General features: G+C 34.9%; 1 protein-coding gene across 3 annotated transcripts in view; it reads right to left on the bottom strand.

The window, feature by feature from the left end:
• Positions 1 to 25,533, bottom strand: part of ANLN (anillin, actin binding protein) — a 55,165-nt gene that overhangs the window by 16,869 nt on the left and 12,763 nt on the right. The window contains exons 4-21 of one of the 3 annotated variants that reach the window (XM_027102181.1): positions 24,938 to 25,317; positions 23,545 to 23,773; positions 21,292 to 21,482; positions 20,910 to 21,017; positions 17,249 to 17,372; positions 13,032 to 13,142; positions 12,102 to 12,319; positions 11,244 to 11,389; positions 10,821 to 10,968; positions 10,346 to 10,481; positions 9,514 to 9,696; positions 8,413 to 8,539; positions 7,706 to 7,754; positions 7,557 to 7,613; positions 6,910 to 6,948; positions 6,653 to 6,674; positions 5,636 to 5,739; positions 4,816 to 4,869 (exon numbers count right to left, since the gene is read on the bottom strand). In XM_027102181.1, the coding sequence (XP_026957982.1) occupies positions 4,816 to 4,869; positions 5,636 to 5,739; positions 6,653 to 6,674; positions 6,910 to 6,948; positions 7,557 to 7,613; positions 7,706 to 7,754; positions 8,413 to 8,539; positions 9,514 to 9,696; positions 10,346 to 10,481; positions 10,821 to 10,968; positions 11,244 to 11,389; positions 12,102 to 12,319; positions 13,032 to 13,142; positions 17,249 to 17,372; positions 20,910 to 21,017; positions 21,292 to 21,482; positions 23,545 to 23,773; positions 24,938 to 25,317 (2,426 nt within the window). Of the gene's footprint in view, positions 1 to 4,815; positions 4,870 to 5,635; positions 5,740 to 6,652; positions 6,675 to 6,909; positions 6,949 to 7,556; positions 7,614 to 7,705; positions 7,755 to 8,412; positions 8,540 to 9,513; positions 9,697 to 10,345; positions 10,482 to 10,820; positions 10,969 to 11,243; positions 11,390 to 12,089; positions 12,320 to 13,031; positions 13,143 to 17,248; positions 17,373 to 20,909; positions 21,018 to 21,291; positions 21,483 to 23,544; positions 23,774 to 24,937; positions 25,318 to 25,533 lie in introns of all 3 variants that reach the window. The other 2 variants (XM_027102180.1, XM_027102182.1) reach the window with 2 other exon arrangements.

Below are 25,533 nucleotides of genomic sequence, written 5' to 3' on the forward strand. Positions count from 1 at the left end.
TCCCCAGTGGTCCAGTGGTTAGGACTCGGCACTTTCACTGCTGGGGGCCCGGGTTTGATCCCTGATCAGGAAACTAAGATCCTGCAAGCCGAGCAGCGAGGCCAACAATATAAAAAAATAAAAATAAAAGCAGAAAAGATAAGAATGATGGCTGACTTCTTATCAGAAACAATCAAAACCAGAAAACAATAAAATGTCATCTTTAAAGGTGTGGCTGAAAGAAAAAACCTGCCAACCTAGCAGTCTATATCCAAGAAGAATATCCTTCAGAAATTAAGACAATGTAAAGAGAGACATCTTTGGATAAACAAAAGTTAGAGAATTCATTTCCAGCAGAAGTATATTACAAAAAATTAAAAAACTTCTTCCTGAGAAGGCAATAATCCTAGATGGAAGCCTGGCTCTACAAGATGGAATGAAGAACATAAGAACCAATAAATATAAATGACAATTCTTTAAAATATATTTTTAAAATTTCTTTTAAAATTGATTAAAAAATAACAGTGCATTGGGGTTTATAATAAGGGTAGAATTAAAACATAATGGGGTGGGCAAATAGAATTATACTGTTGCAAGGTTCTAACTGTTATAAGGTACATGAAGAGGAATAATTGTGTTTCAATATAGACTGTAGTAATAGTAATAGGCTAAGGATGCATATTGTAATCCTTAGCAATAACTGAAAAAGAATACAGGGAGGTATAGCTAAAAAGCCAACAGAAAAGATAAAAATGATTACCAACATACTCAATTAGAAGTAGTCAAGAAAGGAAAAACAAATGACAAAGAACAGATGAGACAAATAAAAAATAAAGAACAAAACAGTAGGACCAGGGTCTGTTAACTTTTCGTGTAATGGCCCAGACAATTAATATTTTAGACTTTGCAGACCATACAGTCTCTGTCACAACTATTCAATCTGCCATTGTAGCATGAAAGCAGCCACAGACAATACATAAATGGTCATGATTGTGTCAAAAACTTTAGTTACAAAAACAGGCTGCTGAACTTTTGTTACTAATATATCAATATCAGTTCATTAATTGTGACAAAAGTAACTTAAAAAAAAAAAAACAAACAGGCCAAGAGCCAGATTTGCCTGTAGGCTACAAGTATGCTTGCTTTGTGGTAGACTAAACCCAACCATATTAGTATTGCATTAAACATAAATGTACTAAACACGCTAATGAAAAGACAAAAAATTGTTAAACTAACAAAATATGACCATAAAATATGCTTCTGATACACTAATTTGACATATATGGACAGATTGAGAATAAAGAATGGAAAAAGAGAAAATTCCCTGGCAGTCCAGTGGTTAGGGCTGTGTGCTTCCACTGCAGGGGGCATGGGTTCCCTGGTCGGGGAACTAAGAGCCCACATGCTATGTGGCACGGCCAGGGAGGAAAAAAAAAGAATGGAAAAAGATATACCATACCAACATTAATCATAAGAAAGCTGATGTGACCCTATTAATAACAGACAAAGTAGACCTTAAGATAAAGATGACTACCAGAGAGAAAGTGTTAACAATTCATCAAGAAGATATAATAATCTTAAATATTTATGCACCTAATAGCATAGCTTTAAAATACATGAAGCATAAGTTGACAGAACAAAAACTAATTGCCTAAAATTGAGACTATGTTGCTCTTACTAGTTGGAAGTTTGAGGGACTGATATTTTCTTCCCAATAAAGTCATGCTTTCTGTCTAGCATGAAAATATTCACATAAGAAATATTTTTAAACAAATCATTCTTATCAGTCTATTAATAATGAAGAGACCGCATGTCAAAAGTATCTTTTAAATTATAAAAGCTGCTTAAGTACATGTGATAATTTAAAATGATTCTGAATGTGAATTAAAGATTACAAATATAAGAAAAATTCAATTGGAGAAGTTGTATCATTAGAGTAAAATGGTAACATCCAAATATTTAAAGTCATATTGACTTCTGGGTCAAGATAGAAAGGGGAATGCTTTAGTCTGTCATTCCTGCTGCCCAGTGAAGAAGAATGACACCCTGTTGGAATAATCTTAGTTCAGTCTAAATTAGAAAGTTTTTACTGTAAGATTAGTTTCCAAAAATTTAGTCCTCCAACCTAATAAAGATAAGTTAAAGGGGGGATTGTTGGCCAAAAAGTATGGATTTCAAGAGACTAACTCCATAAAATAAACCTTCAACTTTCTGAATTTCAAAGGCATCTATAATGTAGAGTCAAAACATCATACGCCTCATTATTATATTTGTTATAAATTCCCTTGCCGTTTTCTTTTCTATATCGTCAATGTTAAGTTCCTTAGCCTCTCAATGCTAATTAATATAATTCTACTATTTAGCCCAGAGAATGCTCCTGGTAAGAAGAATCTCAGAAAGATGAGAAGAAAATGTTTCCTCTTACTCTACAGCTGTGAAAAGTAGACAATATTCTTGGTTAGAAGCTTGTCCTGAAGTGAACTGAGAATATTCACAGAAGAGTCAATGTTACTACACCCTGTCAAGTGTGGAGACGTGCGAAAATGTATGATCTTATTCTGTTTTCTGTTTAACAAAATGGTCTTTTAAGATTATCAACACCTCAAAGATTATCGTTAAGAGGTGTAAAATGTACCCTATAATCAGGGTGACTGTATAATTTTTTACACGTCAGGATATTTCTGAGCGAGAATAATTATACCTGTTAATAATTAAACCAGACCAACAGGCATAAACCAGGATAGCTTTGGACACACCAGAACACCTAATCACTCTTCCTACAACCTCAAAATTCTACAGTGCTAATCATTTGTTTTACCTCACAGGTGTTTGCCCTAATACTATTTAAATTGACATCTCTATTTCCTGGAAGGTATAAATATCTATGACATTTCTTTAAGTCAGAAGATGAGTTGTGGGATATGCTTCTCCCTTTATCCATAAAAGTATAGTAAAACCTATGATTATTTTGGATTCTCTATTCAAAGAAAGGATTTGAGAGCGTGACTCATTGAAATTCATAATTTAAATTCCAGGACGTCAGACTTTACATCCAATATCTATAAGTTCAAATAAGAAAGCAATCCGTTATTAGCGGTATCCTAAATTTATAGAGCAAACACTGGGTTAACCTCAACAGAAATCTCATTCTGAAGGGGTCTCAGAGATAACCCCGCGACTTATCTTTATTGGTCAAGACACCAGTAAAATAAGCAAACGTTCCCTTGCACTGATGGTCTCTGGTAGGATATGGGAGACTTGTTTACTCTCTCAAATTTAATCAAATGGGATTATTATGTGAATATACAAGGTCTTCCATTTTTCCCACCAATTTAAAGAACATCTAAACTTAACTATCTTAAATATTCTCCTACATAACCACAAGGTATTAGAACAAATACTTGCTCCCCCCTGCCACTCAAAAAAGCACATCTATGACAAATTTTTCATCTAAATTATATTGTATTTGACTCAGGAAGAGACTTTACAGTATTGGACACAACCATTAAACTGATTTGATTTTACACTCAGATCAGGTGGCTGGATATTTAAGTTATAATTTCAAAACATTTTTTAAGAGAATGGACATGTAATTTATTTTTAATTTGTGTGATGTTTTAAATTAAAATGGCAGTGAAAAAAATTTTTAAAGAGCAATCAGTCTATATTTAACATATGTCATTGAAATCTCTTTCATTTTAGAGATTCATGAAATCTCTTACATATATAGAAATTGGCTATGGGACAACACCGAGTAAGGAATACAGTTCACAGAACCCCAGTCCTTATGTTTACCTAATTTGCAAATGTTGTTTTAAGAATTTAAAATACGACTTCTCTGGTGGTGCAGTGGTTAAGAATCCACCTCTCAATGCAGGGGACACGGGTTTGATCCCCGGTCTGGGAAGATCCCACATGCCGCAGAGCAACTAAGCCCATGCGCCACAACTACTGAGCCTGCACTCTAGAGCCCGCAAGCCATAACTACTGAGCCCACACCCTGCAACTACTGAATCCTGCGTGCCTAGAGCCCATGCTCCACAACAAGAGAAGCCACCAGGAGAAGCCCATGCACCACAACAAAGAGCAGCCACCACTCGCTGCAACTAGGTAAAGCCTGCGTGCAGCAACGAAGACACAAGGCAGCCAAAAAGAAAAATTAAAAAAGGAAAAAAAGAATTTAAAATAAAACAAAAAGTACTATCCAGCAATTTGCAAATTAGCATATCTATACACCCACAAGATGCTTGTGATTGATCTTCACAAAGATATTAAAAATCCTAAAAAAATTTCTATAATATATGAATATATTTAGTATAATTTTAGCATTAAATGAATTTTAATTTTAAAATTAATAAACAGAGCATCAACTACATAGCAACATACCTATTAGCCAATTAAGACCACAGAAGTTGTCTACTTTCACTTAAAACATTACCAATAGTTCTTTCAATAAAGAGGAGGTCAACAATACTGAATAAATTTTAGTTTTAGACATAGTTATTAATTTGGCATTTGGTACCCGGAAAAATCAATGCTGAAGTGACTATAGAATCTTAAAGAATTATAACATGAAAAAAGAATATAAAAGCCCAAATACCAAACAGGCATGAAAAAAACTAGAGAACTTTTAAAGAAAGCTTTAAAGAATTATGAGACTAAAGAAAAAGATGCCCATCTACAAGGATCTAAAGAAAGAATAATTTACATAATGTCCTTAATTATTCAAAATAACCAAGAAGACATGAGAGTGGTTAGTAAAACAAATACATAAGGGCCAAAAATTAAGGACTAATTTTTAAGCTCATTAGTTTCAAGCAAAGAAAATATGGCAACCTTTTCCTGGAACATATAGCCCAGTAGCTCTCGCTCTTTAACATCATAATTTATCTAAAACAAACAAAATAAAAGACAAAGAGAAAAAAAGACCCAGAATCACTCCATTTGTTAAACTAGCTGAATTACTAAATTAAAAGTTACATGAATTTTTTTAAACATCGTTATATTCTAACTACAGAAATCTCTTATAATATTTTTAAATAGTCTGTATTATACAGCAGAAGCCGACACTAGGACTAAAGTTTGCCTCTACTTCTCTTACTGCTTAAAATGGTCTCGTTAGCTATTAAATATTTAGTCTTTACAGTGTGGTGAAAAAGCACTCAATATGGTAGTGACACTACACAGATCTGAACTATGAAGTCTTAAACTTGGAGAGGAAAGTACGGGAAGGAAATCCCTTAGATTCATGAGTACTTTTCCAAGAAATTAATCTATCTTTCCCTATCTTGTCAAAACTAAATCCAAAAAATGTTAGTCATTTCAAAATATTGGTTTCAAATGGGCAAGAAACTATGTTTAAAACTGTAAGCTTAACATCTATATGCAAGAAGTAATACTTTCTTAGTCAGAATTGACATTAGAATTTGACATTAGAATAAACCAGTATATGCTGCTTTGAAGACTTAACTATTAAGATACAGGGGAGAAATACTTCCAACATCAAAAAACATATCATGCAGCTAAACCCATGTCTAATTAAAATGTACAATTCTAAGAACATACATATTCAGCCAAAGATTTCAAATACTTGAAAGTAATGGGACATTTTCATGGACCTAATTTTTCTATAAATAAATAAATAAATTTGGATTACCTTGTCCAGAGCAAATTTTGTGTTTCCTACTGAAGATAATGACAGCATGTAAGATCCAACAAGGGCAAAGTTGCTGGTACGCACAGCATTAAGACTGGCCATAACTAAAGAAAAAGGAAATGAAGTTTAGTTCAGAGTGACTTTGGTAAGTATGAATAAAAATTCCTCACCCCACTCTAACAGAATGAAATTAAACTGCCACAGAAAAAACTGCTTCATTTTCCTCCATCTCCAAATATGGAGGTGGGGCAGGGTGGGGGGAATAAAACATCAACACATTTCCTAATGAAAGAAAACTGTTAAGTATTTATATTTAACGTAAGTGAGGTACAGGCACATCTTAACATTTGAGACAGATGTGTTTTTAAACATATAGAACCTAAAATCGTGTGCATAAAAAGCAATTTTCCTATGAGAGATACGAAAAGCTTCACTGCTGTAGTCTAGGATGACATAATGAGCAGCAGGACTTTATCTGCACGGTTCTTCTTAGTTATTCTCTTGTGCCAAGAAACAGAGACCAAAAGTCCAAAGGTGAGTGAAACCAGCTCAGTCCTAATCCCCTTTGGAAAATGTAGGCCTAACGCCACTCTGGAAAAGTCTTCCCTGGCCTACTGGCACTCCAGTTTCCAGTGAACTAGAAAGATGCTTTTCTGACATGATGCGATGCCAGTCATGATCAGTAAAGTTAAAACAGGTGAACTCCTCAGTGTGGATAGCACAAAACAAATCTACAGAACAAGAGAAGATAGGGTGAAGAGTAATGCTACCTGCTGCAGTTGTCAAGTGACTAGGTATCCTATGTGTACTGCCTGCTAGAGCCTGAGCAATGTGCTGTTTGGTGGCCCGTGGTGGTTTCAGACAGCAGGTTAATCTCGCCAGCAATCTTATATGTTACTACCATACAGAAAATATTCAAAGGAGAGTAAGGTAAACACTCATAAATCTAGACGGCTATAGGTATAAGTATGCGATTGCTTATATCCTAACGTTTCAAATAGTTCAAGATTCACTCACCTGAAGAAGGAAGGGTGCTTTTCTAAAAAAAAGGTGTGAAGAAGGACATAAGTTATTTTCTTTATTTGATACAAAGATTTAAATATTAAGTACAAACACTACAAGGACTATATTTCAGAAAACATTATTTTTTCCTTTTAGGATATTTTAAAGATTCCCAAAGCACTTAGGGTTTAGAAACGGTTAACCAATTTCCAATCATATGTGTAAGATGAAGATTTCTCAAGGAACTTCAACTTCCAAAAAATTCTACTTACTGTGGTTACAGATGTGAGAAGTCGCTTAGGAGTAATAGCCTGGAAGAAAAGATAACTTAGTATATTTCCTATTAAACATTATGATTAAAACCAACCAAACTTGAGATTCTCCCACACAGAAAATAACTCTTAAATATCAATACGTTATACTTGAGTCTTTTATTCCGGCTTTACCCACACTGTTATTCCTTTTTTGTTAAAGCTAAATAAAATTCTTTTAAATGATGATTTAGACAAAGAACAAAAGAGCAAAGGCTAGGAAGGACAGAAACAAAGCTGTTTCTATTCCTCATGCCTACAGTGACCACATCATTCTTAAGTCTGGTTTAGAGGAGCTAGTAAGACAAGAGTTCAGAGGAAAGGCCTGAGAAAAGTTTAAAGAGATAATAATAGTTGTCAAGCAGATATGGAGAAAACAGAATTGTCTAGCCTGAGTAATATCGGTAGCTTATACTTAGGGTCATGGTCACTCACTGCAAGTTTACTCTCAGTATTCATACCTATACTTATTATGTGCAGTAACTAGAAATTTAAGGCATAAAAATGACCCAAAAGCTTGATAATTATTAAAAATTATACATAATTGTAAACAGACATTATATCTCCTATTTCTGATTATATTTCTACTGGGTTTCTTTCATTCTCACCTTTGACTTGTATGCTTTTTTCTTCTTATCAGGGCCTGAGGGATCTTTCGTTTGTACCTACACACAAATCCAAAGCATAAGTAACTTAAAATCTGATGTCTTTAAGAAAAATACACTATTAGCTACTTTAGAAAGCTTTAACTGCTTACCAAGCTGTAAACTTCAATATTTATTTCAAAGTCATTTGACACATCCCGCCTGGAAAAATAAAAATATCAAATTATGCCATTAAAAATTATGCCACAAATACTGTTACAAGGCTGAGAGTAAAGGAATTCACTGTTTTAAAACTAAAGATAATAGTTACAAACTATTAAAGAATATAAAAACTGGTAAGAACAGTCTATTTTTTCCTATAATACAGGTCAAACATTTTCTTCAGCATTTTACAACTCAAGATCTTAAATAATAAAAGTAGTTTTTCTTCCAAACTAGATTTTGACTCTAGTTTCAAAATAAATCTCTGACACTAAATATAAATGTCTTTCACTGAGACTTAATGTTAAGTACATTAAGAGATTTAAAGTATATATTAAAAAATTGTGGTCCAGATTTTGCGTGTGTGTGTGTGTGTGTGTGTGTGTGTGTGTGTGTGTGTGTAGTAAATATATATGTTAAAACACTTCAAAACATCAAATACCTACAGTCACGTGGAAGAAACATGCTACTCAATGGAAGAAAAGATCGGAAACATAAGAGTTAAACCAACAAATTGAAAAATGAGTTATTTGTCCATATAAAAACAATAAGCATACTGCATTTCAAAGATTATAAATTCTACCTGGATGCTTAGACTGTATTAACTCTATTAAAAAAGAAAAGTATGTTTGAACCATCAAAAGCCTAATTTACTTACAAAGTAAATGTAGTAGTGAATGTTAGAGCATCGCCATTAAGAGAATTTGAGGTACTTGCTAATGGTGTGGCTACCATATTTTCAGCTCCTGCTTTTAGTATAATTAAGAAATAGTAATTTGCTGCATCTGTAAGAAATAATCACATTACCTAATAAGCACAAGCAAAATCAGATTTAGCTAATCAGCATTCTGGAAGACCAAATGAATAAAGTAATACTGCAACTGATTTACATAAAATTCATTTCAAATTTTCTAAAGTCAACTTTTCAGACACAAAAAGACATGACATAAGCAGACAGACATGTTCCTGGAACAGCATCATCAAGGTCTCTTCATTTTAAGTGAACTGAAATAACTTCGCTACACATTCCTCAGTTTCTACTGACTTCAAATTTTACCTATTGACCCGAAATTCTTTAGCTAATAGTATACATCTCAAAAGGGTAAATTCTGGTTTGTTATTTCAAAACTGAGATTAAAATACTATATTTCTGTGAAAGTTACCATCCTGCCCTATTTTTCAGACACTGGTGCCATAACCTCCTTTACCCACTTTGTTTAAATATGATTTTAAGCAGAATACATAGCTTAGAAAAGTTTATTTATTCATTCTAGAGGAATAAAGGGAATAAAATTTGAATAGAAGTATCTACACTGTGATGCTCTTCACTCCCACAACCAGTAATTCAGGATTCAAAGAACAAATTTACATGACAGAGTGAATTTTAAATAGAATAGAGTAAGTAAAATAAGTTCTTTTAGATGCCCAATACTTTCCACAATAAAATTAATGCAAGTCAAATGGTCTGTTTTATCAGAACAACTCATCTTAGTAATTTATTTTATGTTCAATATTATGTTTAACAAGCGTAACTTTCAGTTAGACCTATGTCTGTTATTGCATGGATCAGTAAGAACATATATGAAATTTTCCTTGGTTATTTTTATACACCCATCTACATAAAAGGAACTAAAGGCCCGACATACAAGCCTTGTGTCTTCATGCATGCTCTACTTGTTCCCATTTGCACAATTCCAATCTAGGTGAAATTCCTAATTTAACATATGATCTAGAAGTGAGTAAATAAAAATTACCATACCTGGTTTCTGAACTGTACTGCAGACAAAATCTGCTTTTAGAGGCAAGCGGATTTCTGACAAAGTAATTGATCCTTTGGAAGGGACAAATTCACTTTGGGATACGGGACCAGCATTATTCTTCCTCTGAGGCCCTTCATTCTTCAACTTATTCAACTCATCAATCAAAAGTGTTCTCTTCTCAGCTATGTAGAAATATGCAAGTTAATATTTCAAATATTAAAACTGCAATTGTTTCTAAATTAAACCAATTCAAGAAAATGAACTCATGTGACAACTGTATACAACACCAAAGACAAAATCAGTAACTCTTCCTTCATATAAATAGATGGTAGGTAGTTAGGTAAAACCTTGATTGCTCAATCTGTTCACAAAATCCTTGTAATTTAATACTTCAACTTTTAGTCAGTTTTCTTGCATGGTTAATCTCTCCATCCTAACATGCCCTGTCATCCACCACCACACATACACACAACAAAATTCACGTACTTATTTTTAGCTATACATATATAGACAGGTACAGAGACAGAGCATGTATGTGTGTGTGCATAAAGAGTACGTATGTGTGTGAGTTCATGTATTCGTTCTTAGCATACTCTTTACACTTCATTTCTTCAAATGCATTCCAGGTTCTTTCACCTTTTCATGCAAACTACACCTTATTTTACATGTAGTGTTTTCACAAACCTTGTAAGAAACAAAAAATAGATCAGCTGAAACAGATTATCAAAAAAGCCCTTTCTCTAAAATTAGAAATTCCTGAGTATACTAGACAAAATGAGTTTTTCCTGGTGTGAAATTGTGTTGGAATTGTTTCAGGTGTACCACACCTACTTGCAATTAGAAGAAGTCTTTCTGCTTCAGCTTCTTCCAGTGACCCTTTTCCATGGTCTTCATCAACACAACAGTTAAGAGCCTGGCTAGCCTGATAGATCACTGTCTGCTGCAAATTTATTTCATTATTGAGCTCCTAGTGAAACCAATGAAAGGAGGAAAAAAACTCACATTTTTAATCACCATTTTCACTTTATTTAAACTTTAATTATAATTTATCCAATTGGGTAATTTCCAAAATCTCCAGAGAGGGAAGTCAAAATGTTACAGTTTCATTGTTCAAATTTCTAGACTATGCACCAAAAAAAGAGGACTTTTCTCAAACTGAATTCAGGAGTAAGCTCCTGAGCTCCTACACGTCACACACTGTCCTAGTCACTCAGGATACAGAGATGAATAAGGCTGGGCTCTTGTCCTCAAGGAGCTCACCATCTCACGCTGTCAACCTTCCAAATCCCCTTTCCACAGTACATACCTGCATTTTCTGTTTGATGTTAACCTGACAAGGAAAGCCATTCTTTTTTTCATTCAATTTTGAAGTAACATCTTCCTTCCGAACAATCACCTGCTTTATTGAAGGACGGTCTGTTTCTTTGACTCTTTGAGATCTATATGCATCAATGCTTCAGGAAATAAGTTATACTCTATTAGAAATCCAGCAACACACTAAGCACTATCCTTTGTTGAACATATCAGCAGAATATTGATATTGCAACATATCAGTAGAACACTTCACTAGAATGGAAAATGCCATTGGGTGAAAGAGAGTCTGCCCAAAGCTATTTCAAAGTTTTATAAAGATTAATACTAATAACACTATAATTATAAATAACAAAACTTGTTATGTCAATCTAAACCATGACCCTTAGTGAGTGAATGTCCTCTAAGATGTTCTCACCTGTAAGGAAGATCATGACCTTCATGACCTATACTATCACCAGACTCAGCTCGAGGGACACGGGTTCTTTGGAATTTTCCCGGCTTTGGACTTTCATCACTTATGCTGGTGTCTTTCAATTCCCAGCTAGGCGAAGAAACTAAATTCTGCAGGAAGGCACATCAGATATTAGATTTTATGGATGACATTGATTCTAAATGAGAAATCTGAGGAATTGAATGACTTTATTACTAGAAAACAAACATCCAATAAGTTGATCGATTCATCATAAAAACAAGACAAACTTAAATAAGTTCCTAAAATGTATATGAGTAAAAGTTCAAAGACAGCTGAAGCCTACACTTGTAACTCTTTTTAAAAAATATTTCTAATGAATCAATCTCCAAAAAAAGGTGCAGCTATTCAATTTAGGGTGATAGCTTATAACAGTAGAGTTAGCTCTCAATAAATGTTAGTTATCTATCTGGTGCTAAATACTAATATACTAATATGACCTAATATGCACTTCACCCCCATGATGTAGGTACTATTTTTAACCTAATTTAACATTTAACTGTGGCAAAGAGGTTAAATAACCTGACCCATAAACATCGCTTAATGGCAGAGCCAGGATTTGAGCCCAAATGTCTGGCCTTTTAAGCCATGTTACAGTTTGGATTTCATCTAAGGCCAAAAACAAACACTGAAGAGTTTTAAGCTCTCTTTTAAGAGAATTAACATCAGGTTTGCAAAATACCCCTGGCTACAGAGTGCCAAATCCCCATGTACCAACTAAAACAAAAAGGGACCCCAATTCTACTTAGTTTCTTTATGTGCTGGGCCTGTTTACATTTAGTCCTTTCTTACCTCTGGACTTACCACACCAACTGTCTGTGCTAATGGAGCAAGTAAAGACATCGAGGAGATATTCAGTGCATCTTCCTGTTCGCTGCTTTCTGCATCTGCATTATCCATCTCCTCCTGGCTCTTTTCCACATCTAGTTCACCTTCCTCTAGGACATCACTGAAGATGTCATTAATTACTTTTGAACTGTTGATATCATCATCCACACTCATCTCAATTTCACGTACCACCTCTGAAAAATATTCCAACAGGTAAATACTGTGATTCAGACCTTTAAGAATTAAACGGATAACAGAGAAGACCTAACATTCATATGCTTACTCAATAAACAGGAAGAAAAAGGCCTATGAAAAAGTACCTCCTAAACAAACAAAACAAAAAGAAATAGAATACTACTAATATAAAGTTCCAATAACATTTTCTAAGTAATAAAGGTGGGAACTATCAAAAGCTGATTCAATTCTTTGGGTTTAAGAAAGAATATTAAAAACCCAGACTGCAAGATAATAGCCAAAAGCTTCAGATTTACAAAAAATATTTTTTCAAATAATTCTTTTTCTATTGTTGGGAACTGCCCTTTCACATTGCAGTCAATAATAGGAAAATATTAACATCACTTAGGGCAGGGGTCACAAATAAACTTCAAGGGCCACTGATTCCTCTAACCATACATGCAGAGTGTGGAAGGGCAGCACATTTCCTTTCCCTTTGAAAGTGAGTGATAGCCTTAATCAGATTTTCACAGGAGCCTGGGACCTAAAGATAACTGTTCACAGTACTGTATTTTGTGAAAGCTAGAGTATTTCCGAGTGGGGAAAAAAAAAGAATATTATAAAATCATATTTTGAAATATAGAACACTGCATATTTGAATATGAGAATACTAATTCTCCTAGCGTGTCCAGAGTTAATAAGAGACAAGGAATGAAAACAACAAAAACCAACCAGTCAGCTGTTCAACCTTTGGGTCTGATGTTACTTTTAAGGACTTTTCCTCTTCTAAAAACAATGTTATTTTCAAAGGGCTAGACTTCGTCATTTCACATTCAGTAAAACCTAAAAAAATTTAGGGAAAAACCATATGAATATATATATAAAAATTTAGAGTTTTTCAATTAAGGAATCTTACATATCTTGTTTTCTGATTATAAAGCTATGCAGTTCAAATCCAGAAATGCATAAAGTAGAGAATCCCCCAAAGCACCTGTCTTCTCTTAACTTTCCCACCTCTCTCTTCTTCCCTAGAAGAGAAAGGGGACACTAATATTACCAGGTTATTGTTTGTTCTTCCAGTTTTCCCCCTATGTATACATATGTATATATCCTTTTAAAAAATTTTCCCATTATTTTATCTTATTTTATTTTATTTTTTAAACATCTTTGTTGGAGTATAATTGCTTTACAATGTTTTGTTAGTTTCTGCTGTATAACAAAGTGAATCAGCTATACGTATACATACATCCCCATATCCTCTCCTTCTGGCGTCTCCCTCCAACCCTCCCTTCCCACCCATCTAGGTGGTCACAAAGCACCAAGCTGATCTCCTTATGCTATGCACTGCTTCCCACTAGCTCTCTATTTTACATTTGGTAGTGTATATATGTCAACGCCACTCTCTCACTTTGTCCCAGCTCACCCTTCCCCCTCCCCGTGTCCTCAAGTCCATTCTCTACATCTGCATCTTTATTCCTGTCCTGCCCCTAGGTTCATCAGAACCATTTTTTTTTCTTTTTTAGATTCCATATATATGTGTTAGCATATGGTATTTGTTTTTCTCTTTCTGACTTACTTCACTCTGTATGACAGACTCTAGGTCCATCCACCTCACTACAAATAACTCAATTTCATTTCTTTTTATGGCTGAGTAATATTCCATTGTATACATGTGCCACATCTTCTTCATCCATTCATCTGTTGATGGACACTTAGGTTGCTTCCATGTCCTGGCTATTGTAAATAGTGTGATCATACTATACATGCTGTTCTGCATTTTGGTTTTTGCTTTTTAAAAAGTGTCAATAAAAACACTTAACTAGCAATAGAAAAACACTACTTCAACATAATAAAGACCATATATGAGAAGCCCACAGCTAACATTATACTTAATGGTAAAAGATTGAAAGCTTTTCCTCTAAGATCAGGAACAAGACAAGCTAGAGATAAGCCCACTCTCACCATTTCTAGTCAACATAGCTTTTTAAAAGTCCTAGTTAGAGCAATAGGCAAGAAAAAGAAATTAAAAGAATCCAAATTTTAAAAGAAGTAAAATTATCTCTGTTCACAGATAACATGATCTTATATACAGAAAATTCTAAAGATTCCACACACAAAAAAACTGTTAGAATAATATACAAATTCAGCAAAGATGCAGAATACAAAATCAACACAAAAAAACCAGTTGCATTTCTATATACTAACAATGAACAATCTGAAGAGCAAATTAAGAAAACAATTCCATTTACAATAGCATCAAACAGAATAAAATACTTAGGAATAAACCTAACCAAGGAGGTGATAGACTTGTATACTGAAAAGTACAAAATATTGCTGAAAGACATTAAAAAACACACAAATAGATGGAAAGACATCCCATGTTCATGGACTGCAAGACTTAATATTGTTAAGATGTCAATACTACCCAAAGCAATCTACAGATTCAATGCAATTCTTATCAAAATCCCAACAGCACTTTTTGGAGAAATAGAAAGTCTGTCCTAAAATTCATATGGAACTTCAAGAGACCTTGAATATCCAAAACAATTTTGAAAGAGAACAAAGTTAGAAGACTGACATTTCCTGATTTCAAAACATATTACAAAGCTATAATAATCAATATAGTATGATACTAGCATAAAGATAGACATATAGACCAGTGGAAAAGAAGAGAGAGCCCAGAAATAAAACTTCACGTACATGGTCAAATGATCTTTAACAAGGCTGCCAAGATAATTCAATGGTGAAAGGGCAAATGATGTTGGGAAAACTGGATATTTACATGCAAAGAATTAAGTTGGACCTTTATCTGATGCCATATCCAAAAATCAACTCAAAATGGATTAAAGACATAATGTAAGACTCAAAACTATAAAACTCCCAGAAGAAAACATAGAGAGAAAGAAAGCTTCATGACATTGGATATGGTGATGATTTCCTGGGTATAACACAAAGCAGGCAACAAAAGCAAAAATAGACAAATGGGACTACATCAAACTTAAAAACTTTTGTGGGAGCGGGGGCAAGGTAGGAGTAGGGGATTAAGAGGTACAAACCACTATGTATAAAATAAGTAAGTTTCAAGGATATACTGTCCAGCACATGGAAAATATTTTATGATAAATAAAATGGAGTATAATCTATAAAAATGTTTAATCATTATGTTGTACACCTAAAACTAATATAATATTGTCAACCAACTACACCTCAATTTACAAAAAAAAGTTTTGTGTATCAACCTACTGAATGTGAGAAAATATTTGCAAATCATATATTTGACAAGGGGTTAATATTCAGAATATAAGAACTCCTACAACTCAATAACAAAAAATCAACCTGATTTAAAAATGGGCAAAGGACATGAACAGATGCTTCTCCAAAGATGATATACAAATGGCCAACAAGCATGCAAAAAGATGCTCAACATTTCCAATCATAGGAGAAATGCAAATCAAAATCACAATGAGCTAATAACTCATACCTATTAGGATAGCTACTGTCAAGAAAACAAAAAATAACAAGTGTTGATGAGGGTGTGGAGAAATCAGAATGCTTGTGCACTGTTGGTGAGACTGTAAATAGTGTGACCACTATGGAAACCAGCATAATAGTTCCTCAAAATATTAAAAATAGAACTACTGCATGATCAAGCAATCCCACTTCTGGGTATACAGCCAAAAGAATTGAAAGCAGGGTCTCGAAGAGATATTTGCATACCCATGTTCATAACAGCACTATCCACAATGGCCAAGAGGTGGAAGCAACCCACATGTCCATCAATGGATAATGGATAAACAAAATATGGCATATCTACACAATAAAATATTATTCAGCCTTAAAAAGGAAGGCAGTCCTGTCACACATTTGACATGTCAACATGGATGAAACCTGGGACGTTATGCTAAATTAAATATGCTAGCCACAAAAAGACAAATACTATATTATCGCACTTATATGAGGTATCTAATCTATATGAGGTAGTCAAATTCATAGAAACAGAATGTAGAATGCTGGTGACCAGAGGCTCAGGAGAGGGAAAAGGGGAGTTGTTGTTTAATGGGTATAGAGTTTCAGTTTTGCCAAATGAAAGTTACAGAGATCTGTTCCTCAACAGTGTGAATATACTTAACACTACTGAACTGTACACTTAAAAATTGTTAAGATGGGGCTTCCCTGGTGGCACAGTGGTTGAGGGTACGCCTGCTGATGCAGGGGACGCGGGTTCGTGCCCCGGTCCAGGAAGATCCCACGTGCCGCGGAGCGGCTAGGCCCATGAGCCATTGCCGCTGAGCCTGTGCGTCCAGAGCCTGTGCTCCGCAACGGGAGAGGCCGCAACACTGAGAGGCCCGCGTACCGCAAAAAAAAAAAAAAAATTGTTACGATGGCGAATTTCAGTAATATGTTTTTTTACCACTACTGTTTCTTTTAATTTAACTGCCTATGATATATTAAATGTCATTACATACAAAGCAACCTTATTCATTTTAAGCAGCTACATAATACTTGATTACATGGATTTAGCACAATTTACTTACAGTCTTCTACTAATCTGCATTTAGGTCATTTAAATCTTATTACTCTTACAAATGGTGCTACAATTAATATATTTGTACATACACCTGTGCACACTAGTTCTAAGAATTCAACTTACAGAAACACTTGCAGAGCACACACACTTTACAATTCAATAGATATTACTGAATTTTTCTCCAAAAAATACTTATAGTAATTTACACTCTCATCAAGTGTATGCGTTCTCACTCTGGAAAGATAATTAAGGAAGAAGGATATTGCATGGCTAGAAATGAGAAGGTAAGTGGAAATGAAGAAATGAATCTCTCTTTTTACACTAAAACAGCATTTCTGCTTTCCAATCCAATTTCCAATTCCAATTTCCATTGTAGACTGAAATCTACATTTTAAGTGAAGGAGAAATAGAAAACGCTTACCCGTAGGTTCTATACTAGAAGGTTGTGCTGGTGTCTGATTTTCTGTCACCTTTTCTGTTACTGGAAGTGATGGGGTATTTGGACCAACTTGTTTTCTGAGGGGAGTGTTCTGACAGTGAATTTCCTGCAAAAAGCAAATGAAGAGATAAACTTTACCTCTCAAAACTATAAATTTTGTCTTTTTACATGTCATTAAATGAAACAAGTAAGAGTCATTGTTCTATATAAGCTTCCTCAGAACAAAACAGATAATGAATGTGAAAGGGTCCAGCCATGTTTAGAACACAAAAGGCCTCGGTGCTAGTTCATATTCTTGGTAATTAATAGTAAGTAAAATCTTTTTTAGAGACCAGTAGGCAAGAGAGAATGAAAATCCACATCAGAGGTCAGCTTTAGATAAACCAATTCAGGTGAAAGCCACATATTGGGAAAAAATAATTGTCTCCTCAGAAAGAACAAAACAAATACAAGCAAAACCACATGCCACTTCCTCAACCCTTTCCAGCCACCACCTCCTTGCTCCCTTCCCTTTAGAACCAAACTTCTGAGGACTGCCTATACTCCTGGACCCTGCTCTTCACCCACTACTACCTGCATTCTACCCTCACTTCATTAAAAGGCTCTGCCAAGTCACAACAAGCTCCTTATTTCAAAACCCAGTGGTCTCAGTCCAGTCTACGTCTGACAACAAACACTTGGCAATACCAACCACTCCTCCCTTCTGAAAGGCTCTTTCTTCCCTTGACTTCAGTTACGCCATACTCAACTGCTTTTCCCTCCCATCTTCTGGCTGCTCTTTCTGTGGGTACCACAGATGAGTTCTGAGGTGGGGAGACTCCTGAACTCCCCATTACTGTGTTCAGAATTTTCTTTACATGTATATGTGCAACTGTCTGGGGAGGGATTCCACAGGTTTATCAGGAATCATTTAACAAAAAAATCATTTAAGAACGGTTGCTTTTTATTTTCCAGAGATGTAGAAGGAAAACCATGAGACTATGACCTACCGGCAACCAAGTGAAGAAGGTGCTTCAAACAGAAGAGAGTGATTCACAATGTCAAATGCTGCTAATAATAGGTCAAGTTAAACACTTGAAAACTGATTACTGAAGATCACTGGTGAATTTGATACGGGTAGTGGTGAAAGCCTGAATGGAGAGATCAAGAGAGAAGGGAAGAGAAAAACTGGAAGATACAAGGAGAGACACCCTTTTGGAAGAGTCTGGATGAAAAGGAGGCGAAGAAAGGGAGGGCAATAGGAGATCAAAAGAGTTGTTTTTGTTTTAAGATCACAGATAATAGCTTGCTCTATGCTGATAGGAAGGATTAGCCCATTCATTCCTTCTTCCAAAGACAAATTTACTGTGCTCCTACTGTGAGTCAAGCACTGAGAACATAGACAGAGATGAATAAGGCTCTCATAGACAGTGGTGAAAAACAAAGTTAAAACAATTATAGGAGGATAAATATTCCAGTGAGGTAAAAACAGGATGACATGGGCCCAAAACAGCAGGAGGGGGACTGGGAAAAGGGCCAAGTAAAAAATTCCAGAGGGAATTAAAATTTAACCTATTCTTAATGAAACAGGAGCTCACCACAGAGATATTTCATCCAGAGAGACTAGCAAGTCAAAGACAAAGAGATCTGAAAATATGCGTACACTTGAGAGACTACAAATAGTCTGCATGGCAGGACTGAAACACACATGTGGAGGAGCAGGGAAGAGAAGCCAGATTTCTGAATGATTCTAGATATCAAGCCAAGCACTTTAGACATTTTTCTGATGTTAGCTATGGGGAGCTCTCCAGGATTTTAAGCAAGGGAATACATGCCTATCTGCCTTTTAGAAATATTTTTCTAGCAGCAGTGGGTTAGATGGACTAGAGAGAAGCCAGACTAAAAGCAGGGTGTTCACACAAAGCTATGTTAATGATTAAGGCAATGGCAGAGGAAAATACACAAGACAAGGAAGCTTGGTGACATACTTAGAAAATGTATCACTGGATGTGTGTGTGCTTATGTGTGCATGTGCTAGAGGCCAGCAGGTGGGAAGACACAGTAACAAGAGGAAGGAGCCAAGGAGGTACTGCCAGATTGTTTTAGATGAGGAAGTATAGAGTAAAGCCCTAAGTGAAGACAGAGACTACATGGGGAAGATATTCCAGCAAAGCACAGAAAGCTCTGCCAGCCAACCAAAGCTCAACTAGAGTTCAGGAGAGAGATGAGGGCAGAATAGCCAAGCATCATCAGCATTTCTGTGATTGACTGAACCTAGATATGAGGATGGGAAAGAGATGTTCCAGGACAAGTGAGACAAGAAAAATGGTTGAGATCAGGACCTTGAGAAACATGATTTGTTAAGCAAGGGAACTGATAAAAAAAAAAACCAAAATAACATAGATCCTTCTCAAAGAATAAATGTATTATTCTATTTCTACTGGTAGCCACGTTAAATATAGTTCTATTATTTTTAGCTTAAAAATACATCCTAACACAGGAAAATTAAGAGGTACAAACTTCCAGCTATAAAATAAATGAATCACAGGGATGAAAGGTACAGCACTGGGAATACAGTCAATAATAATGTAATATCTTCGTACGGTGACAGATGGTAACTAGACTTATTGTAGTGATCATTTTGTAATGTATAGAAACATCGAATCACTGTACTGTGCAACAAGAACTAACATAGTGGTGTAGGTCAATTATACTTCAAAAACAAACAAAATAACTCATAGAAAAAATGATCATCTTTGTGGTTACCAAAGGAGGGGGTAGGGGAAGGGGGAATTGGATGAAAGTGGTCAAAAGGTATAAACTTCTAGTTATGAGATGAATAAGTACTAGAGATATAATGTACAACCTGATTAACATAATTAACACTGCTGTATGTTATGAGAGTAAATCCTAAGATTTCACATCACAAGGAAAATATGTTTTTTTCTATTTCTTTAATTTTGTATCTATGAGATGATGGAGGTTCACTAAACTTATTGTGGTAATCATTTCATAATGTATGTAAGTCAAATCACGAAACATTTACAGTGCTGTATGTCAATTATATCTCAATAAAACTGAAAGTAAAATGTGTATATACATACACACATATATATATATATGTATATCTCCTAACACAGTATTTTGTACACAGTAGGCATGTAGATGAAACAAAAGATAGTTTAACACAGTAGGGATTTTGTTGAAGGCTTACCAGTGAAATTTGACCAGAAATAATATGAGTAAAGCGAAATCTGGGAGGTATTTGGTGACTGAAAGAATTACAGATAGTCTAAAAGTATGATATTTGGGGAGAGATATATAATCATTAATGAGAAAAGTAGATTCTGAGAAACATTTGAAAACCAGCATCTAAACAGAATGTTAAAAGGAATCTGAAATCAACTGAATGATGAGAATACCTTTTAAATTTGATTTTAAGTAGGTCATCAGTAAACATGGTTAAAAGTTCCATTAAATGGCAAAATATCACAAGAGAAAAGCAAAGTTGGCATGAACATTTAAGGAGTTTATGAATGGAAAGCTGCATAGTTAATTGGAACAAGATAGTGTATTAAGAATTATTTTACAATACAGAACCACAAGTTAAATCCCAGCACTACTTTGGTAACAAGTTCACTTTTACATTTCTTGTTTACATTACCTGTTTGGTTTCTAGTTGTTTGCTTCTTGAGTTTTCGCCTTTTTCTACACTCCATAAACTGCCCTTGTCAAATCGGCCACGAAGACATGCTAGTTCTTTTTGACGTTCCTAAAATCATCAAAAGCTCTATTTTACACAAGAGCCAAAAATATGTTTAATAATATTCAAATTCTACTAACCTTGTCCTCAGTTTTCAGATTAAAAAATTCACAATACACACAGAATATAGGACAATAATATTTCTAATTTGAAATAAGTGATACAGAGAATCAAGATGCTATTTATCTCCAGTCAAAAAGACTGGAGTCAGAATTCACAGTTTGACTTCTAGGTTCTATGCTCAGACCATGTAATGAATAACGTTAAAAGCAGTAAGCCATACCTGCTTGAGCTGTTGTGCTAAATGAGTAGTAGATGAAGATGCGTTTTGCTTGAATAATCTTTCTTGTATGGCCTTTGTATTTGGAGTGATAATGGGAGTTCTATGGGGTGTGCTACGAGCTGGACTTTCTTTGCTGTGCTCTTGACAACGCTCTCCAAAGCGTTCCAGGAAAGGCTTAATTCCTGCTCCTCCTAAAAATGCACACATTTTTGGGAGGCTGTTTAGAATAAGTAACAATTATGATTTCTATGGGAAAAGTTCTAAATCCATTTCAGCTCCAAAATGCTTTGATTCTACTAGGAATATTCATTCAGAAAGTAAACAGAAAGAAAATAGTTCAAAAAACTTAGAAAAAGGGCTTCCCTGGTGGCGCAGTGGTTAAGGGTCTGCCTGCTGATGCAGGGCTCGTGCCCCGGTCTGGGAATATCCCACATGCCACGGAGCGGCTGGGCCCGTGAGCCATGGCCGCTGAGCCTGCGCGTCTGGAGCCTGTGCTCCGCAACGGGAGAGGCCACAACAGTGAAAGGCCCACGTACCACAAAAAAAAAAAAAAAAAAGAAAGAAAACTTAAAAAAAAAAGTTTTTTTACCACACTGTTTAATTCCATGTCCTAAAATTTGTTTTATAGGATTTAATTCTTTAAGAAAAACAAGAAGAAGAATTTTTAAAAAGTAGAGTAAGAGGACAGTAGGGATTAGAAAACCCTTAAACTAAATAATCAGAACCTAGATGATTGGAAATTGACTGTATGTGCATTAATAATAACCCTAACAACCAAGTATCCTGGCCATGATAACCCAACTGCTAATATTTCTACAGCCCAATTTGTTTTCTTGCTTTTAGGAAGTCTAACATGAAAATCCAGTGATTAAATCCTTTTTCTCTTTCAAAAATAATAATTAGGGATAATTTACTTTATCAAAGGATGTCTTGATTTTATAAAGTCTTAAAACAGTACTCATTTAAAATAGTATGAGATCCATTTAAAATAAAACAAATGGGATATACACCACCTCCATTATAAGAATGCTAGGGTTGCACTACATAAAAGGAGGTTACCTATATCATTAACTGGCAAACATTTTCCCATAAATAGCCAAAGAGTAAATATTTGGGGCTTTGCAGGCCATATGGCCATTGTCACAACTACTCAACTCTGCACTGAAGCATGAAAGCAGCCACAGACAGTAAATGGGCATGGCTGTGTTCCAATAAAACTTTATTTGCAAAAACAGGTGAAGGGCAGAATTAGACCCATGTCCAGCAGTGAAAGCGCCGAGTCCTAACCACTATACCACCAGGGAATTCCCAACAATGCCCTTTATGTCGTTCTTATCTATGCCATAAGTCTTCAGAAAATTGGGCGTCATAGTCCAATTTCACATGGGGATTTTGCTATTGTTTCCAATTCTCATTTTGGCTCATCTGGAAACTGACTGCTGGTTTCTACTTACCCCATAACTAATGGATTCCCCATTCTCATCTCTCTGACTACTTCTCTTTTATGATGAACTATTATTTCTGGAGAGATTGTATTTTTAAGAAGTAAAAATGTAGAATTAACACAGTCTTTCCGAAAGCAATTCTAATGAAAAAGAATATAGCTCAAAGTACACTATATTTCCCTATATTTGAACCATATTTTTTTAGTCCTATGTTTCTCAACCAATAGCATGTGGGGGTATACCAGAAGGTGTAAGTCACCACAAGATAAATATGGACTTCCTGGAGCATCAGTTTACCATAGTAAAATTGAATTTTCATATGTATACATTCACATACAATATACACACATATAAATTAAATGGGAGTGGAGTCATTTGTATACATATTCCCTTCCCTTTGCTACTATGGGTGCTTTCATAGTGAAGTTTGAGAAGCACTGCTTTGCACGCTTGGTTATAAGAACGCTTCTCCATTATATCCTTAAAATGTGATTTCCAGTTGTATATGCTTTGTCTGCATCAAAAAGTATAGAAGAAAGTATCTAGCATGGTCATTCTAGAAAAAAGCATGTTTAAACTGTTAAAATGTAACAAGTTAAACACTTTGACCAGTAACTGGGCTAGTCTACATTAATGAACATTCATTCAATCAATTAAAGCTGACTTTGAATAAGTCTCACTTGATACGTTCAGGCATTTGCCCTGGCAAACCAACACTGTACCATGAACAATTGGATATTTAAAATGCTAAGAACAGACACACTGAAAATAGTCAGCAGTACTTTAGAATTTTTAAAAAATATGTTACCTGGTGTTGTAGATTTGTTCTTAGGTTGAGATTGCAGACAAATTTCTCTGTTTAATTCCTCCTTGGGCCGAACTGTCCGGGATACAGGTGACCTCTCAGTTGATTTTGACACCTCTGTTTTAAGAGGACTAACAGAGGTTTTTTGAAGTAGTTCAGGATTTTGTACCTCACAATTTTTAGCACTGGCGATGGATGTAGTAGAAGATTTCACTGGGGAAGAAGTAGCTTTCTGAAACATGATAACACTTAGGGTAAATAACAACATTCACAATATCTAAAGTGAGTTCTATAAAAAGCACTCAAATCCTATAAAAAAAAAACTCATATCCTATATGCTCGGTAGCCTTTATGTAAACTCATGAAAAAAAGTTTCTTCCTCTCTAATAGATCAAACCAATTTGAAAGGTTTGAAAAAAATTAACTTAGAAAATGCCATTATTCAAATTATAATATGTAGTTTAGTCTGCATAATATACTGATGGGTAATTTACTACGAGGGATAGGGTCACTCGCTATTTTAAAAAACAATTTCTTTTATGTTATCACACTAGTACCTTTATAAATGTTAACTGTATTAGGTCAAATTACCTATATATTTGCATTTTAATTAAATCAATATTAACTTGACAAAATTGTATCATGTACTTGAAGGTGAACTATAAGTTATTAAGTACTTACTATGTGCCAAGCACCATACTAAGTGCTTTATGCACATTATCTCATTTAATCCTCCCAAACCCTTTCTTTCCCAATTTACAAATGGAAAAATAAAGTTTTGCAAGATTAAGTAACTCTCCAAAGCCACACTTCTAATTATGTGGAAGGGCTGGGATTGAATGCAGGTCTGTCTAATTCCAAAACCTGGCTCTACACTTAAAGATAATGCTCAGAAACACAACATTTTTTTCTGTTTTGGTTTTTTCATATTTTTTTAAAAAACGTTGAGATAACACATGGGCAAGGTAATCTTTCAAACATTTCAAAACAATATACAGTAAAGGTATCACGCCCACCCTTGACAACTGCCTTCTAGAGGTAACTACTGCTACTAGTTTTCAGAGATATTTGATGTCTTTCTTGTATTTATACACATACATAGAGCATTCTAATAGAGAAAGTAATTTTCAGGCTCTCCCTGATGGCTAAGAAGAGGTTCCACCATTCCACAGTATATACTTTGGAGTTACATTAAATTCGTGTAATTTAGTTGTCAATTGCTCATTTATCTTGGGACAGAATACCAAATTTATGATTTTTACTTTCTATGAAATACTCTAAAAATACATATAAACATCCTATATAAAAGTTATAAAATGCATACCTACACATATATATAAATTATTACTCATAACAACAAAAAAAGTTTCCAAAGACCAAAATTATATATACTTACCCCAGAGCTGGAAATTGCAACATTAATCAAAGATGCACCCACAGCACTCGAGGATGAGGCTTTATTCAAAGAGGCATCGCCATCCCTTTGGGAACAGCATGTAGCTTCCTGCTTAACACTGCTGCTATTGATCCTAGCAGATGCTCCACTTGCAGAGGAAAATTTGGATAAACAAGTGGTACCAGGCTGTTCTTGTACACTGTTTTGCTTTGCAGATGAGTTTTTTACATCATCTTCCCAGGAGCAAATAGTTGCAGCAAGGTTGGCTAGACGGCCCTTTCTCCCAACTGGAGTTGCTGAGGCATCTGAAAGGGATGGTTTGGGAGGGGAGGTAGCCTCTGATGGCATTGCTGAGATGGGTGAGCTTTCGTGTATATCATCTGAAAATGTTTTAGAAGTTAAAATTCATGAGTTATATATGTGTGTAATAAAGGGATCACTCAAAAAAAGAAAAAAAACCTTTTCTCATATGCATGAAACTACCAAACTGCTTAAATTTGACAATATATTTTCAAATCAGATACTTAATCCAAATTTAAAAAAGAAAAAAAAAAGAACACTTTGTTACACCTATTTTTTTTCAATTATTTGATGGA

Source organism: Aethalodelphis obliquidens, unplaced genomic scaffold, assembly GCF_003676395.1.
Source record: "Aethalodelphis obliquidens isolate GAN/ISIS:26980383/991018 unplaced genomic scaffold, ASM367639v1 scaffold5, whole genome shotgun sequence".
NCBI classification, from domain to species: Eukaryota; Metazoa; Chordata; class Mammalia; order Artiodactyla; family Delphinidae; genus Aethalodelphis; species Aethalodelphis obliquidens.